The sequence below is a fragment of the Glycine max genome, chromosome 20 (assembly GCF_000004515.6).
Source record: "Glycine max cultivar Williams 82 chromosome 20, Glycine_max_v4.0, whole genome shotgun sequence".
NCBI classification, from domain to species: Eukaryota; Viridiplantae; Streptophyta; class Magnoliopsida; order Fabales; family Fabaceae; genus Glycine; species Glycine max.
The window spans coordinates 37,920,279-37,936,790 of NC_038256.2; the positions used below are offsets into that span (position 1 = coordinate 37,920,279).

At 32.3% G+C, this 16,512-nt stretch overlaps 2 protein-coding genes across 4 annotated transcripts; both read right to left on the reverse strand.

Annotated features, from left to right (window-relative positions):
- Nucleotides 1-3,345: 3,345 nt before the first annotated feature.
- Nucleotides 3,346-8,107, reverse strand: CRK90 (cysteine-rich receptor-like protein kinase). 2 transcript variants are annotated; one of them, XM_006605967.4, is made up of 7 exons: nucleotides 6,310-8,107; nucleotides 5,075-5,218; nucleotides 4,837-4,958; nucleotides 4,551-4,761; nucleotides 4,162-4,396; nucleotides 3,919-4,072; nucleotides 3,346-3,804 (listed from the first exon to the last, which is right to left on the reverse strand). In XM_006605967.4, exons 1-7 carry the CDS (start codon nucleotides 7,835-7,837, stop codon nucleotides 3,466-3,468), a joined length of 2,733 nt encoding a protein of 910 aa, XP_006606030.1. In that variant the 5' UTR covers nucleotides 7,838-8,107; the 3' UTR covers nucleotides 3,346-3,465. The 2 variants fall into 2 exon arrangements, with proteins under 2 accessions (XP_006606030.1, XP_040869239.1); XM_041013305.1 differs by having other exon boundaries at nucleotides 4,551-4,958.
- Nucleotides 8,108-8,833: 726 nt separating this feature from the next.
- Nucleotides 8,834-12,213, reverse strand: CRK91 (cysteine-rich receptor-like protein kinase). Of its 2 annotated transcripts, XM_003555281.5 has the most exons (7): nucleotides 11,264-12,211; nucleotides 10,414-10,554; nucleotides 10,194-10,315; nucleotides 9,893-10,103; nucleotides 9,521-9,758; nucleotides 9,271-9,421; nucleotides 8,834-9,176 (listed from the first exon to the last, which is right to left on the reverse strand). In XM_003555281.5, the coding sequence occupies exons 1-7, from the start codon at nucleotides 12,084-12,086 to the stop codon at nucleotides 8,862-8,864; spliced, it is 2,001 nt and encodes a 666-aa protein (XP_003555329.1). In that variant the 5' UTR covers nucleotides 12,087-12,211; the 3' UTR covers nucleotides 8,834-8,861. The 2 variants fall into 2 exon arrangements, with proteins under 2 accessions (XP_003555329.1, XP_025983086.1); XM_026127301.2 differs by lacking the exon at nucleotides 10,414-10,554 and having other exon boundaries at nucleotides 11,264-12,213.
- Nucleotides 12,214-16,512: the final 4,299 nt, after the last annotated feature.

Genomic DNA, 16,512 nt, shown 5'->3' on the forward strand with positions numbered 1-16,512 from the left:
ATAGTAATTTCTAAAGAATTTAACAAAATATGATAATAATGTAAATGTTTTTTATACTATGATAAATTATTTATAATATGATAAAATTATTAATTTTTTAATAATTACTTTAAAATTCATATTTAAGATGATTTTTAATTAATTAATAATGTAAAAAATACACTAATATTGAATCAAAATTGAACTCATTCTCAATCAAAATTGATATGTTGTTATTCAAATATTTTATTTTCATAATTTTCTTTAATTTCAAAACTTCAATCAATTTAATTTTTCATATTAATAAAAGAATGGCATTATTATAATAGTGGCGTTTGCTATAATATTTTTTCTCTTTATAATATTTGCATAATGCACAAAATATTAGTGTAAATGTAACGTTTCTTAGTTGTTAATATTTTGTTGAAGATACAATATCAAAAGCAAGAGAAAGAACTGAACTTTTTTTTTTATTTTTTCGTAAGAAAAATTATTTGTCGCTGCTTTAATTGTAGTCAAATCAAATTACAACCCTTCTAAAGTGATAATTTCCTGACCAACTAGACAAAAAAAATTAATTGGTTAAATCAAATTTGAAAATTTCTTAAAATTTACTCATTAAAAATTATGAACTGAAATTTTCTTTAACTACAATCACAATACGTACATTTCGTGTGTTTCTTTGGTTGCGTTTGCGACGCAGTCGCTACAGAGGTGAGAGGGGGACGTCACCCCAGCAGAAGAACATTCCGTAGACAGTGTCGGAGTGGTTTCTACCGGCGACGGTGGTGTTGTAGAATTGCTTGATAGCAGTGGCGTTGGAAGATAGATAAGATAGAAGGCTCCTCAAGTTTTCATTTGGAAGGCGCTGTTTGGAGTGGTAAGGGTCAGGCTTAGCTTTCTGAACAAAAGTGGTACTTCCAAAAACGTTTTTCTTCACTCCTTAAAATTGATGAAGCTGACTAGGGTAAAGATGTAGACATGCTTTAAGGAAGCCATGGACTTGTTTGTTAATTAATCTTAGCTAGATAGCAGTAGCACTACTATGCCATGTCATTGTGGAGTTTGCCATGGCAATGGACTGTACTTAAAGCTTGAAGCTAGACGACACAAGTCAAAAAGCACTTAGTAAACAAAATTTTCCTTCATTTTCTTGGAAGCTGTATTCCAGTTCCAAATCACTTTCCATTCAATAAGCATATATGGACGTTAAGCTCTATCTATTCCCAGCATTTAATTTTTCGATCCGTTCATATGCTTGCTGTGGATATGTTTCTTTGAGTTCCCCATTGTAACCCATTGGGAATAAATTTTCATGCGATTTTAATATTTTACAGGGAATCGAAAAAAGTGACGGATAATTTAACATTAATCCCATGCGCGCGCAATATGGAGTATTTTAATTAAGTGTATGCATTAGCTGTAAAACTTAGACCCGTCAATCTTTAATTGCATACTTCTTTTTCAGAATTCACACACGTACACATAGCTCGTGAATGCCAAATCAACATTTTCCATTTTCGTAAGAAAAATTTGTAATTAAAATCTTTATAAAAAGAATACTACTGTCAAAAGCATTTAATCCAAAAAGTTGATTCAATCATATTTATAATCTTAATAGAGGGATTTTTATATAACCATACCACAGGCAGCTGAGGAATATCTGATTCACTTGTTTGAAGATGGAATGCTCTATATATGCAATTCACGCAAGGCGTATTACTCTTAGTAAGTTGATATAATTTTTTAAATTCTTTACTAAATTTACCTTTCATCGATCATCAAATCATCCATGAATTTATCTTCCATATTCTACGCTGCTTTGGTGGATGAATGTATTTGTTTTTTCTTTATTACAAAAAAAAATGATTATTCTATTATGTTATTAATTAATTGCATTCAAAAGAATATTCTACAATCTGTAATTTGTATGATGGAATTTTCTTTGGGGGATGCAGTAAATTCTAGACCAAAAAACAACTCATGGTAGTGTACTGGTTGGGAAAATTTGTGTAATTTTTTTTATAAAAAAATTCATTGTTTTTACAAGTGCGCTTTGAGTTCTGCCATGTCATGTCCATCCATCAGCATGTGGGTAGAGGGAAGAACATAAAGAGAACAAGTCATATATTTTTTTTTAAATATCTTTTTACATCAATTAAGATCACAATCCATATGATAATTGGAATATTTATAAATTTTTACATACTTTCAACATCAATTTTAGAAACAACCGATGCAGAGATACATTTACACATTAGTTTTTAAAATTGATATTGATAATATTTGACTTTTTACATTATTAAATACAACATCCGTTCCAAATTGATGTTAAACGATTTTTTTACTAAGCTGTTAAATGTCTTTTTGTGGTAATGTCATGTTTATGGCAAATAAATATATTATGCAGGTTAAACTTTCTTTTCTCGTTTTAATTAATGTGTTTATGCCAAAATATAAACTTAAAATCATTAATTAAGTTTGAATAATTTAATGTCATTTGAGTCACACACTTGTTTATTTGAGTCACACACTTGTTTATACCCTTAATTGAAATTTGTCAATGAGTATTCAAATAATCACATATATATAATGCATTCATGATCCTTTAAACTTTTGTTTTAGAGCCCAAATTTCTTTGCTTTGTTAAATTATTTAAGGATCATTCTAAGATTCTCATTAGAAAATATTAATTCAAAAATACATTATAAAAAAAACTTATAATCCAATTATTATTATTATACATTCAATATTATGCTTGAACATTTGATTCACACACTTGTTTGTACCCTTAATTAATTGAAGTTTGTCAACATTGAGTATTAAATTACTCACATATAAAGCATTCATGCTCCTTTACACTTTTTTTACGGCCCACATTTGTTTTGCTTTGTTAGATTATTTAAGGATCATTCTAAGATTCTCATTAGAAAATATTGCAAAAAATTGCATTATAAAAAACTTGTAATCCAATTATTATTATATACATTAGAGACAAAAGTATACAGTATTATGAAAAAAGAAATTAATGAGTTATTGTGGATAAAAATTACTAGTAGACATATCGATCATTGATAGAGAATAGTGTGGCAGCTCGACTGGAACCTAATTAATTGTTGTGCAATTATCTCTTGATTCAATCCATGTCTGTGCAAGAAAAATGCTGGTTCTTGTCGAGATGGCAAAATTGAATCATGTGATGTTAATAAGTCACTTAACAAACAAAATTCAGAAAGAATTATACTCCTTCATCTCAATACTAATTAACTTTAAATGTTTGCTAAAAATCTATGGGATTCTTTCTAATTAGAATCTTAGGATGGAGCTTACATAATCTAACAAACCAAATAACTTTAGACTTGAAAATAATAGCACTATAAAAAAAATTCATAATCCAATCTTTACCAAAATATACAAGTGCCAACAAAAGTTTATTATACATTTGAAACATAAGTAGGTAGCATTGTCAAATAAAGAATTAACGAACTATCGAGGATAAAAATTACTCATGGACATTTCATTGATAGAGAATAGTGTGAAACCGTTGGCCACTTGATTAGAACTTGATTCTTGTGGCATAGCTATCCCTTGATTCACTCTAAGCCTGTGCCAAAAAAATGCTGGTTCTTGTGGAGATGGCAATTCGAGTGAGTGATTATTAAGATATGAAATAACCGTTGTCATTGTAGGTCTAATATTTGGATCTTCCTGAACACATAATAAGCCAATATGAATGCATTTAAGAACTTCCATTTGTGAATAACTTTCTTTTATGTGTGAATCCAAGATGCTTAATGGTTCTTGATCCTTCCATCGTCTCCAAACCTGCAATAGTAGATTTATCAAAATAAATATTATAACATTTCGCTAAACAAAAGTCCATTTCAATATATATATATATATATGTGTATATAAAGAAGTCTATAATGGGAGACTTACATAACCTATAATGCCTTCTTCAATATTGTCTAATTCGTTAAATTTTACATTCTTTTTTCCTGTAATAATCTCAAGAATCATGACACCAAAACTAAAAACATCTGACTTCTCCGAAAATTGTCCGAACATTGCATATTCTGGTGACATATAACCACTAAAAAAATAATTGTATGTTAGCTAGCTAATACATAACATATAAAAAAGTGAGATCAAGACTAAAATAAATAGATGAGAAAAACTTACTATGTTCCCGCAATTCTATTGGTATTTCCACAATCTTGATCCATTTCAACAATTTTAGCCATGCCAAAATCTGATAATTTTGGATTCATATTTTCATCTAATAAAACATTACTAGGTTTGAGATCACGATGTATAACTTTTAATCGAGAATATTCATGCAAGTAAAGAATTCCCGAAGCAGTCCCTCTTATAATTTTGTAACGCTCTTGCCAACTTAACTTTTGTTGCCTAGTACCTACAAAAGTTTGTAAATGAGTGGAAAAATCAATTGAAACATAGTTTGTTTGTTAATAACTTGAATTATTAAGATATATGGTGTACTAAAAAGCATACATAATGTATAAATTTCTTGAAATAATTAAAAAAGTTTAAGGTAAAAAATATCTAACCAAATAAAAGGTAATCAAGGCTCCCATTTGGTAGGTATTCGTAAATAAGAATTTTTTCTTGTTCTTCTGAGCAAAAACCTATAAAAGTCACAAGATTTCTATGTTGTAGCTTGGCTATTAATAAAATCTCATTTTCAAACTCAATTGAGCCTTGCTTAGAACTTGTTGAAAGTCTCTTTACAGCTATTTGTCGTCCATCACAAAGAGTACCCTGAAAAATATATAAATCATTATTTGTTTCTCTTGAAAACATGATCAAAAAGAAAAAAAAAATCACATTTCTCACCTTATAAACGACTCCAAATCCACCTTTACCAATCTTATTCTCGTGCGAAAAATTATTTGTTGCTACTTTAACGGTAGTTAAATCAAATTGCAACCCTTCTAAAGTGATACTTTCCGGAACAACTAGACAAAAAAAAGTGTTTAGTTTGTTGAATTAAACATGAAAATTAAATTTCTTAAACTTTACAAATTAATAATTATAAATTGAAATTACATTTAACTACAAGCACAATACGTACAGTTTTTTGTGAGAGGAGTTTTATAATTATCTTTTCTTCTTTTTATCCCTCGCAACAAATAGCAGCAAAAGGAAAAGAGTACCGTCGAGATAACGATCGGGACTACAATAAAGATAATTGTTCGTGGCCTAGGTTTCTTATTTCCTGCATAAGAAATTAATACGCGTCATTGAGACAGCGATAATGAGCATGATAACAATTAGTTGAAATGCCCTGCTATACGAAGAAAATAGAAAAGTAATGAAATAAAGATTGCAAAATATATAAAGTACAGATATATTTTACCTTGTTTTCTAACCTCTTGATAATAAATATGTCAGACTTCTCTCTTCCTAAATTTTTCTTGGGTTTAATTTCGACACGGTTTTACATTATTAATTAATTAAAAGTTACCCTAATATATAATGTTTAAAATAACTATTATAAAATTAACAATCTTATCATATATTTCAATTCATGGTTGATGATAATTTAAAAATCTTTACATACTAAATCAAGCTAAAATTTGGTTCTTTATTTCTTTATTGTTTCACATCTTAGATATATAGTTATTTCCAAAGAAATTAATTAGAATGTGTTGCAAATGTAAAAAAAATATATATTTTACAATCATTCAAATATAAATTATTTTATATTATAGAAAATATTTATTTTTGTAATAACTATTTAAAAAGAATATATTGAAGATGTTTTTAATTAGTTAATAATATAAAAAATTAATTATATATAAAAACTAAACTCATTTTTGAAAATTTTGGTTAAACATTTCATGTGTCTAAAAGTTTTATAATTTCATATTGACACTCGTTTGACATTATTATTTAACTTTAAAATAATTATTATAAAAATAAAATAAAATAATTAACATTGTGATTGATGGAATAATTATATAAAATTATTTTAGTACATAACTTTTTTTTCTCTTATACTAAATTTCTTTTAACAGAAAATGAAACACATTAATTTTGTGCCGTATTCTCGTAACATTAATATATTACTAATATGAGTAACAATTTATATTATTATCTAATCATCAACTATAATATACGAAAAAAATATAAAATTTTATAATAATTAATCAATATTAATTTTTAATTGATTATCAGTATAAAAAGTTTTAGATTAACAGTATAATAATTAAAATGAAATTCTTAAATAAAATTGAAATTAATTAATTAATCAATTAGGTGATGTATATGCATGCAAAATAATGCTTAAAACGGAGGGAACATCACCTGTAGCTGGCCTGCGAGCCTCATCTTGGGAAGCATCTGTGTAAAATGGGGACAATCCAAACTTGATAAAGCAGCTAGGATATAGTACTTGTCCCTCTGGACTTTCCATACAACACCATGGAATTTCGTATTTGAAAATGTTTTCTAGACAGTCTTGGCAATCGTGATTAACTAGATCTGGCGTGCACTGAGCAAGAGTATAGAGGGTTTGGTGATCATTCAGTTTTTCTTCTTTTTTTGCATAATTCTTAATGGTACTGTCATCTGTCTCATACTGCACTTTGTATAATGTATTGGCCAGAGTCCAAGTGAAGAAGCTTTGAAGCTGGTTGGGTTTGGTAGTATTGAGGGTGTGGAAGTCGCGATAGGAAGGGCTACTTGTGTTGAGTGTGGAGTAAGACGGGGTATCGTTATAGCGAAGCAAGCAGTGATTGTACCAAATGATGGCCTCTTTGGAGGAAGGGCACTCTGAGGATATTCTTTGAATTGCATCTTGGACACAAAGCTGGCAAAGGGTAAGAGAAAGGTCCCCGAGGCACATGAAGAGGCCACCGATCGTGCTGACGGTGGTCTTGAAACTGGTTTTGATGGTGGAATTAGAAGACAAGAAGGAGAGAAGTGTCTTGAGATTTGACAGAAAAGTGATGTCGGTGGTGATCTTGTTTATGGAACAATTGTGGGAAAGATAAGCTGCAGGATCTTGTGAGTGATCTGTAACATTGGAAGAATTCGTGAGAGCTGGAACGAGTCCTTTTGGTGCCGGAGCAGTACCGGGGCGATAGAAAGGGTAGGAATTGCACATGATTGTACAGCTGAGAGAATAATAGTCCAGGAAGCCTTGACAGGACTGTTGAGAATAGGTTATGGCAACATTTAGACATTTTCTACAATCTTGGGGTGAGAGGTCAGGTGTGCACTGTGCCTCACAGTAAAGGCTCTGAAATCCTCCGGATATCCTTGCTTCCTTTGTTGCATATTTAACAGTCGAATTCGCTGCCTCATCTGCTGCTTCGTTAATCGTTTTGGAAAGCACACTCACCCAGTTTGTCTGGTTGGACACATCGAAAGGGTCGCATCCAGCGCTGATTAGTCCTGAGTCAACTGTGGAGAAGAAAGAACTGTTTGAGAAGCGAATCATGCAGTAGTCGTACCAAATCCTCGCATCTGTGGACAAGGAACAATTTGGATAAGAATCTGGATCTGAGAATATTGATTTGGTTGCGTTTGCGACGCACTCGCTACAAAGCTGGGTGGGGACGTCACCCCCGCACCAGAACATTCCGTAGACAGTACTGTCGGAGTGGTTTCTACTGGTGACGGTGGTATTATAGAATTGCCTGCTAGAAGTGGCGTTGGAAGATAGATAAGACAGAAGTCTCCTCAAGTTCAATTGGTAGGGGCTGTTTGGGGTGGTTATGCTTGAAGAACAATCGGGGAATGAATAACCACGACCGTGCTGTGCTTTAGTGGTTACGAAATTGATGAAGCTGAGAAGGGTAAAGATGTACACAAGCTTTAAGGAAGCCATCGATTTTAATTTGATTTGTTTGTTAATCTTCGGTAGCAGTAGCACTACTATATATTCCTTGTGCAGTTTGAAGCTAGACGACACAAGTCAAAAAGTACTTAGTATGAACAAATTTTGCCTTCATTTTCTTGGAAGCTGTATTCCGATTCCAAATCACTTTCCAGTCAATAATTATATATTGATGTGGGTCATATGTTTCGTTGAGTTCCCCTCTGTAACCCAATGGGAATAATTTTGATATTTTACAGGGAAAAGTGATGGATAATTTAACATTAATCCCATGTGCGCGCAATTTGGAGTATTAGTAATTAAGTATATCTGAATATGCATTAGCAGTATAACTTAGACCGGTCAATCTTTAATATTATAAATATAAATAATAATAATAATAACATGTTAAATATATTATAACTATCAATCATAAAACGTGTTAAATATAAAATTATTTTAGTATACTTTCTTATATTATAATTTTTCACATTTTTAGTTAATAATGAGAAGAAAAAAAACATAAAGATGTCTTACAATGTAGTTTAGAACTTTTTTTTCATTTCAAAATAATGTCACTTTGGATAAAAATGTCTTATATATAAATAATAATAATGACGGCAATATAACATAAAACTAAAAATATCGATCAGCATTAGTTATATAATAAATATGTCGTATAACTACAAAAATAAATAATAATTTATCTATATTAGTTTTTTTTAAAACATTATAGAGTTAGTAAAATAATAAAAAGTTATATTCATATCCATTATCATTAATAATGATGATGAATATAACTTAAAAATAAAAGAAGTGTTATATTGGTGTTTCATTTACCAAGATTGAATACCCACCTAAATATAACATTGATGATTAAGATTATTAATATTTATATATATAGTAAATGTATTGGTCATTTGATACAGTATAATTTAAATGTGCTTGTGCTTATATATGTTACAATTTAATGTCTATGGTTAAATTCTATATTCCATAGACAATAGATAAGACAACAAAGATTGTGACCAATGTATTAACGAGGAAAGAAATTAGTTAAAGAAATTCCGTTGATGGAATCACTGATATTATCCAATTCTTTGTGGGTCGTCTTGTTGTCTTGTATTCTATCGCGCTTAAAATATCCTGGTTCACGAGGGGGAGGCAAGTTGATTGAAGGGCTGTTGAGGTAAAACACAACTGTTGCCATTGTAGGTCTATCATTTGGATCTTCTTGAACGCATAACAGACCAATGTGTATGCATTTGATGACTTCTTCTCCGGAATATGGTCCTCCTATGTTAGGATCCAATAGTTCCAATGGTGTTTGCTCTGTCCATTTCGTCCAAGCCTACAATCTCCATGTGTCAATAACTCAAATGATACTCTCAACTCCATATATTTTTTCCTTTACAGAATAGAAATAGAATAAATTTTGTACTCACATGTCTCCGGATGTCATCAATACCATCTGATTCAGAAGAACAACCTTTCCTCTTTCCATTAATAATCTCTAGAACCATGACTCCAAAACTAAACACATCGGACTTCACAGAAAATTGTCCATGCATTGCATACTCGGGGGACATATAACCACTGTATGTAATTAAAACACGACAATTTGTTCATATTTAGCGTTAATGACTATGAATGTTAGGTAAAACAAGACATGTGAGAAAGGGATGAATAACTTACTATGTCCCTACAATTCTGCCCGTACTTTCTTCAATTTGATCTGCAGCAACAATTCTAGCCATGCCAAAATCTGATATTTTGGGAATCATATTACTGTCTAGCAAAACATTACTAGGTTTTAAATCACGATGTATTATTTTGAGGCAAGAATCCTCATGTAGATATAGAATTCCTCGAGCAATTCCTATAATGATCTTTTGACGTTCAGACCAAGATAGTAGTCTTCTCTTCTTGGCATCTAGAAAAAATGTCAAATTATCTTGAATGGTCATTTATTTGGTTCAAATCAGAATGGATTCATAAAGGTTATTCATTTTTCAAGATACATCTTGTTTGATGTCTAATACTAAATATAGTTTAGAAGTAGCATACCCAATAAAAAATAGTCAAGGCTCTTGTTTGGCACATACTCATAAATAAGTATCTTTTCATCATCTTCTAAGCAAAATCCTAGTAACCTTACTAAATTTCTGTGTTGAAGCTTTGCTATAACCTGAACCTCGTTTTTAAACTCCACTGCTCCTTGCCGGGAGCTTCCAGTAAGCCTCTTCACTGCTATTTCTTGCCCATCCAAAAGAATACCCTGAAAAACATAGAAATTAATAATAAATATGGTAAATAAGTAGACAACATTGATATTCTCTTCTCATACGGTAGTAGCTAATATATTTACCCTATAAACCTCTCCAAATCCGCCTTTGCCTATCATGTTTTCCTTAGCAAATCTGTTTGTAGCAGCTTCAATTTTGGCTAATTCAAATCGCAAGGTTTCCAGAGTGGTACTGTCATTCCCAACTGCAGCAAACAAATTTGAATTCTCTAAGTTATTTGGCTAAAGGAAATGCTTTTTGAGATAGCGAAAAAACAAGAGTATTTTTTTTTTTTCACATTACAGTTTTCTTTGAGAATATCATGTTGATTCTTTGTTGCTTTTCTATGTAAAAAGCAGCAGCAGCCCAAAGATAGAAGCACCAGTGAAACAACAATTGGAACTACAATCACAATTATTGTTAGTGTCTTTTGTTTTCTTTTCCCTGCATGAATATCAATACCTTACGTCATTACTACTCTGCAGCCAGAAATACAAGATGACATTCAGGCAGTATAGCTAAACAATATATTTCTCATAACTAGTGGAATTACTAATATTAATTATATTTTGAGCAATTTCTGTTGAATGATGAAGGGAAAGAAAATAGATCTTGGTTCGACAGTAACAAGCAAAATGAATGGCAGACAGACAGCGGGATACTTTTTCAACTTGACTTGTCAGGGTACGTTCTCAATGCATTCCAGTTGTTGTAGAAGATATATCTTTTGCCAGATAAAGTCATTGGACGATAGTAACATGATAAGTGGGGAATAGCATGACATGAGTGATCGATATAATCTCATGATCTGACCCTACTGTTTTGACAAAATCATTGGTGCGTCTGGGTCTCTCGTTGTCTATGAAATAGTAACAAAATTAAGACAATACTAATCAAGTAATCATTTCTATTCTATGGACACCCTCGACATTCTAAACACCTCTTGACACCCGTTACATCATAATTATGTATCACATGTACACATTTTTCTCTTCTATCTCTCTAGGTATATAGATGAGCACATGGATTTCCAAGGATCATTTCTATTAAGATTGAGAACATGGTGCATCAGTTGTTCTAAACTCTTTGCATTTATCTTTGATTCCTACGAATAAAAAAAATGCAAAATGAGAAACAATAATAGCTACCTAACCTGGTGAAGCAAAAGGGGAAGGACTACTGGGAAGTGGCGGCGGCGTCACCGAACCACCCCTGATTTGTGCCTTATGGAATTGATATGATTCGTATCTAACACCACAACTGGGATATATTATTGTTCCCCCAGATTTTCCTCTGCAGCAACCAGTTGGAATTTCTGCTATGGCATCGCTAAGACACCAGCTGCAGTTCTCTTTGGACAGATATGGGAGGCACCAAGCGTAGCCATATACCTTTTCATTATCAATGATGTTCACAGACTTATCAGCCGATTTATTAGCAGCACTTGCTGCTTCACTTCTCAAATCGTTCATCATATCCCACACAATGTTGTTGAAGAGCCCAACGTTACCCACATAATCTTTATCATTCATAAAGGAGAGTTTAGGACTCTCCTCCACGGTGGAGAAGAAACGACGATCGGAGTAGCGCACATAGCATACTTGGTACCATACTATAGCCTCTGTAGCATTTTTGCAAAGCGATGATATGAGTTTGGCAGCTTGTGTCACGCATTCTTGGCAGTGTTTTGGAGTGGTGTCTATTCTACATAGGAAGCTACCGTAAACAGTGTCTTTGCTAGAAACTGTAGTGTTGTAGAATCTGGCATTGTTGGTGCTATTGGAGGAGAGAAAATCTAGAAGTGTTTTGACGTTAGAACGGTAAGAGCTATAGGCAGCAAAAGTGCTGTTCCTTGTGCAGTTATAGTAGGCTTTGGTACCTTGATCGATAGCTGCTTGGATGATAGGGGAGGGAGAGGTGTGAACAAAGAGGGAAAAGAAAGTTAGGAGCAGAAGGAAAAAATGAAAAGAACCCATGTTTTTTAGCAAAACAAAGAGTGGCAATGCGGGGTAGCAGATGCATCTGCTTTCTTTGTAATCTTTTCTTTTTTATATATATCTTTCTTTATAATCTTTGTAGTTGGAGTTGAAGGGTGATTATGTAATATAATTTATATATATCATGCTAGCTACTCTTTTTCAGAAATATAGTTACGATAATATTAGCCCAACGCACTTGCACTTATTTCCTTTCATTTAATTCACTCCCAAACTCAACTTTTTTTCCTTTTTACACATGCTGTCCTGTCCACCCAATCATTTTATATTGAACTTCACCTTCAAAACCCCACACGAACAATATTATAGCAATTATAAAAGGTAACAACCCACTTACTTCAAGCACTGCAATTATGGAGACAATCTTGGTTGATTTTCTTTTAGATTCCACAAGAACACCGAACGGAGCTATTTTAAACCCGCTAATATCAAATTTAGTAGAACCAAACTAATAGTATTATATATAAAAATTGTCTGACCATTGCTAGTGTGACTCACTTTTTTTCCATTTTTTTATCCGTATTATAAAAATAGTAAAAATCGAAGAAAGTATTAAAAGATTTATGTTGATTTTTTTTATTTCATTCTCTCTTTTACATTTTTTGTATTTTCTTTATTTCTCATTTTCTTTCTACCCATGTTAGCCAATATTCGTGCGACATTCAAATGGTCAAAGAAGCTACATTTGGACATTACATTACAATAATTGGCATTTCTCTGGTTCTCGCAAAATGAGTGATATATTTTTGGGCCATGCACTTATAATAGTGGAGGAATGGAGATACATCATACATGCGTGCGCATGCCAGCATTTGGTTCTCACCCCATTCTCCAAAACACAATGTATAGTTTCGTTCAGCTTCAACTTCAACATGCAAATATATTCAATTCATTTCCCACTGGTGTCGTGACATTTAAGGTGGCGTTGAGGTTTGTCGTCACATTAAGGAGGTGATGAGGTTTTTCAGTCCATCTCCTTCTGGCCGGGTGGACCCAACACTTCATTCATGGCCCTCCCTTTTTGTCATAATTGTGTTCATTTTGCAGACCATGCTTTTCTGACCCTACCATATTGTTTCACAATACTGAAAACTAATATGCACAACGAATTAGCTGCCTTTTTCATTTATGAATGTTTAATTAAAACATTGTTGTATCAATGCCAATGTTCAGAATGTCCTTATTCTTTATGGATCTACTTGAGAATCACCCATCTTGTCCAAATCCTTATTAATGGCCATGTTGTCCACTATTCTGCTACGCATAAAATATGTTGGTTTGTGAGATGGCAAATCAACTGACTAATTAATTAATTGGGCTATTGAGGTGATGATAAACCAATGTGGGTCAATTTGATGATGACTTCCTCTTTGTGATAAGATTCTTTCATATTAAAATCCAATAGTGTTCTAACGGAGTTTAGGGATGTGCCAACCTGAGCCACATAATCCTGATATCGTTCTCCAATTTCGAGAAAGTGTGGCAAAAGTATAAAATTATAGTTTCTTCTACCATCGGAGCAGAGCCAATCTTGGAATGTTATAATGTTGGAGTTACAGGTGCTATTGGGGAGGGAAAAGATAATTGTTGGTATTAGTAATAATTAGTAATAGTATGAAATGGAAGGAACCCATACTTTGCAGTTTGCAGGGGAAAGTTGTAGAAATAATGAGGCAACAAAAAAATGACATCAATGAAAATACAGTGAAGGCTAACAATCTGCTTTTTGTAATCTTAACTGAACTTAGAATTGCCTAATGATTAAAATATAATTTTTTAGTTATCATGCTACTGTCATTCGGAGTAAAAGTATTTAAAAATGTAGTTCACTTCACCTTATTCATTCCCAACCTCAATTTCTTTTTTATTTTATACATTCTCATTTCCACCCAGTCATTTTATATTGCCCCTTCAGAAATCCATATGAATGATATTGCGGCAATCATCATAACCAACCCTCTACATCTTCATATAGAGAATAGGAGTCTGTATCTAATGGAGGGGGAGTCATAATAACCCACAATGTTCACATACTGCGATTCGATTGTTGGGACATTCTGCTCTGATTTGAGATTCCCACTTAGAACATGAGAAAGATATATACATGTATGTTCTCCACCCAGCTATATTTTAAAGCCGAAAACATAGTTCAAAGCAATGAATTTTTCCAGTGATATTGAAAGGTACGAAAGAATTAATGAAGATGAATCACTTTGAGGATTTTTTTTCTTTCTTCTGAAAGACTTGAAGGATTCTTGCTCTGAAATATGTTGCATATTATCTTTGTCAATTTCTACCTATGATCATTCATTTACATTTTACAGTAAGCACTAGCTTACTAACATAAAACTAATGAGAGGAAAAAATGTTCGAATTAATTCTTAAACATATCAATATAAGCATATTGTTTCCCTATAAGTTAGGCATAATTATAAAAATCAAATTTGTGGGTACTCGTCCAATCCCGCTCTAACTTTGACAGAAAAAATTTACTTCTGTCAAGGTTGAATTCAGATTTTTTCCGACTTAAAATAGTAGGATTGGGGTCAGGTATATCACATCCCACAATCTACATATTTATTGATAACTGCTAAATAATTGTATTTTGATAGTAGAAAATTAGTCAAATATTGACTTGAAATTAATTATTTAGCAGTTATTTGTGATTAAAAGTTAGAAAATTAATTAAATTGAATTTTTGGATGCAGATATAAAAATTGGAGGTGTAACAAGCAAAAAGGGTAGAAAAATTGAAGAAAAGAAGAAAATCTGAAGAAGGCCCAACCCAATACGCGCGCTCAGCGCGCGTCACGAGCTAAGCGGGCCAGGAAGTACACGCGCTAAGCGCGGGGTGTCGCGCTAAGCGCGTCTACGAAGGCCCAAAGCCCACTTCAACAGCTATAAATAGAGAGTCAGTCCAAGGGACAAAACAAATCACCACAGAACCCTAGAGGGGTTTCATTTACTCCCTTTCTTTCTTTCACCCCTCCTCTCATTGTAAAGCCCTTATGATCATGAGTGGCTAATCCCCCCTAGCTAGGGCCTCGCAGGCCTAAAAGCCAATGATGTATGAAGCATTTCAAGAGTTATCAATAAAAAGAGGAACTCCCTCCAGGTTCTTTTATTTATTTACCGTTTTTCTTTTTACATCCTGTATCTCGGAACTTACTTTCTATTAGGGTTTAATCCACTCGGGAGAGGGTAAAGCCTAACTAGGGGTAAGGAATGAATACTTGAATCTGTTTTAAGGGTTAGGTCACTCGGGAGAGGGTAACGCTTAAGAGAACACTAAAAGGAAGAAATTATCGGGTTATCTTTTAGAGGGGTTTCCTTCCAGGTTCTTTTATCTGCTTTTCTTTCTTGCTTATTTTGCATCTCGGACTTTGTTTTCTGTTAGTCTTTAGGCCACTCGGGAGAGGGTAAAGCCTAATTAGGGATAAGGAATGAATGCGTGAATCAGTTTTAAGGGTTAGGCCACTCGAGAGAGGGTAACACTTAATAGAACAATAAAAGAAAGAAATTATTGGGTTAGCATGACTTAATGCCCCAATGCCCATGCTTTAGCAAACATCTAGAATGTAATCCTAATGCATCTTAGTTATTGAATCTTCGCAAAGGGCATTTGGAAGATAGGTAATTAAGGTAGGCTTGTCATCGTGAGGCATCAGGGACAAGTAGATGAATAGATGTGGGGCAGAATTAGTTCACTGGTATTGATAACAGACAAATCCTGAATTCATATATCTAGGTTGATTAGACTTGTTAGGTTTTAGTAATTTTATTATATGGATTTTATTTTTCCTTTATTTGAATTTTGTATAAGTAGTTATCTTTATTATATCGCAATTTAAATATTTTATCTTCTATCTTGATCTTTCAATCTTTTATCTTTTCTTTTATCTTCTAATTTTATCTTTAAATATCTTATCTTTTCTTTACTTTATCTTCTACCTTTCTTTATCTTTTATTTTAAATTCTTATCTGTTGCTTTTAAATTGGGTTTGCATTAATCTAAGTACAAACAAAGTCCCTGTGGATTCGACACTCGGACTTCCGAGAACTTTACTACTTGTAACGATTTGGTACACTTGCCAACGAGTTAACATTTATATATAAGTATACATCTATATTTAACCTATTATCATTAAGTTAATTTTTTGTCATCTAATTTATTGTTTATGTTCAATTTGAACCTCTATTTTTTTATATTTAGTTTGATTCTAATTGATTTTTATTCAATTTAGTCCTCTAAATATTAAGAATAAGTTAATTTATTGATTCAATTTAGTCCTCTAAATATTTTTATTCTATTTGATCATCTAATTTTTAAAATTAGTTCAATTTGATCCTCTAATTTTAAGAATAAGTTCAATTTAATCTCATTGTCTAAATTTATTTGAGTAAT

Bases quoted from the DNA above. Each gene is read 5' to 3' on its own strand.
- CRK90 (XM_041013305.1), bottom strand. From the start codon at position 7,837: ATGGCTTCCTTAAAGCTTGTGTACATCTTTACCCTTCTCAGCTTCATC. The intron at 4,959-5,074 runs GTACGTATTGTG...TTTTTTGTCTAG, and splicing joins AACTCCTCTCACAAAAAACT to TTGTTCCGGAAAGTATCACT. The intron at 4,073-4,161 runs GTAAGTTTTTCT...TTATTTTTTTAG, and splicing joins AATAGAATTGCGGGAACATA to TGGTTATATGTCACCAGAAT.
- CRK91 (XM_003555281.5), bottom strand. From the start codon at position 12,086: ATGGGTTCTTTTCATTTTTTCCTTCTGCTCCTAACTTTCTTTTCCCTC. The intron at 10,555-11,263 runs GTTAGGTAGCTA...ATATTCATGCAG, and splicing joins TTCCCCTTTTGCTTCACCAG to GGAAAAGAAAACAAAAGACA. The intron at 9,759-9,892 runs GTATGCTACTTC...CATTTTTTCTAG, and splicing joins CCTTGACTATTTTTTATTGG to ATGCCAAGAAGAGAAGACTA.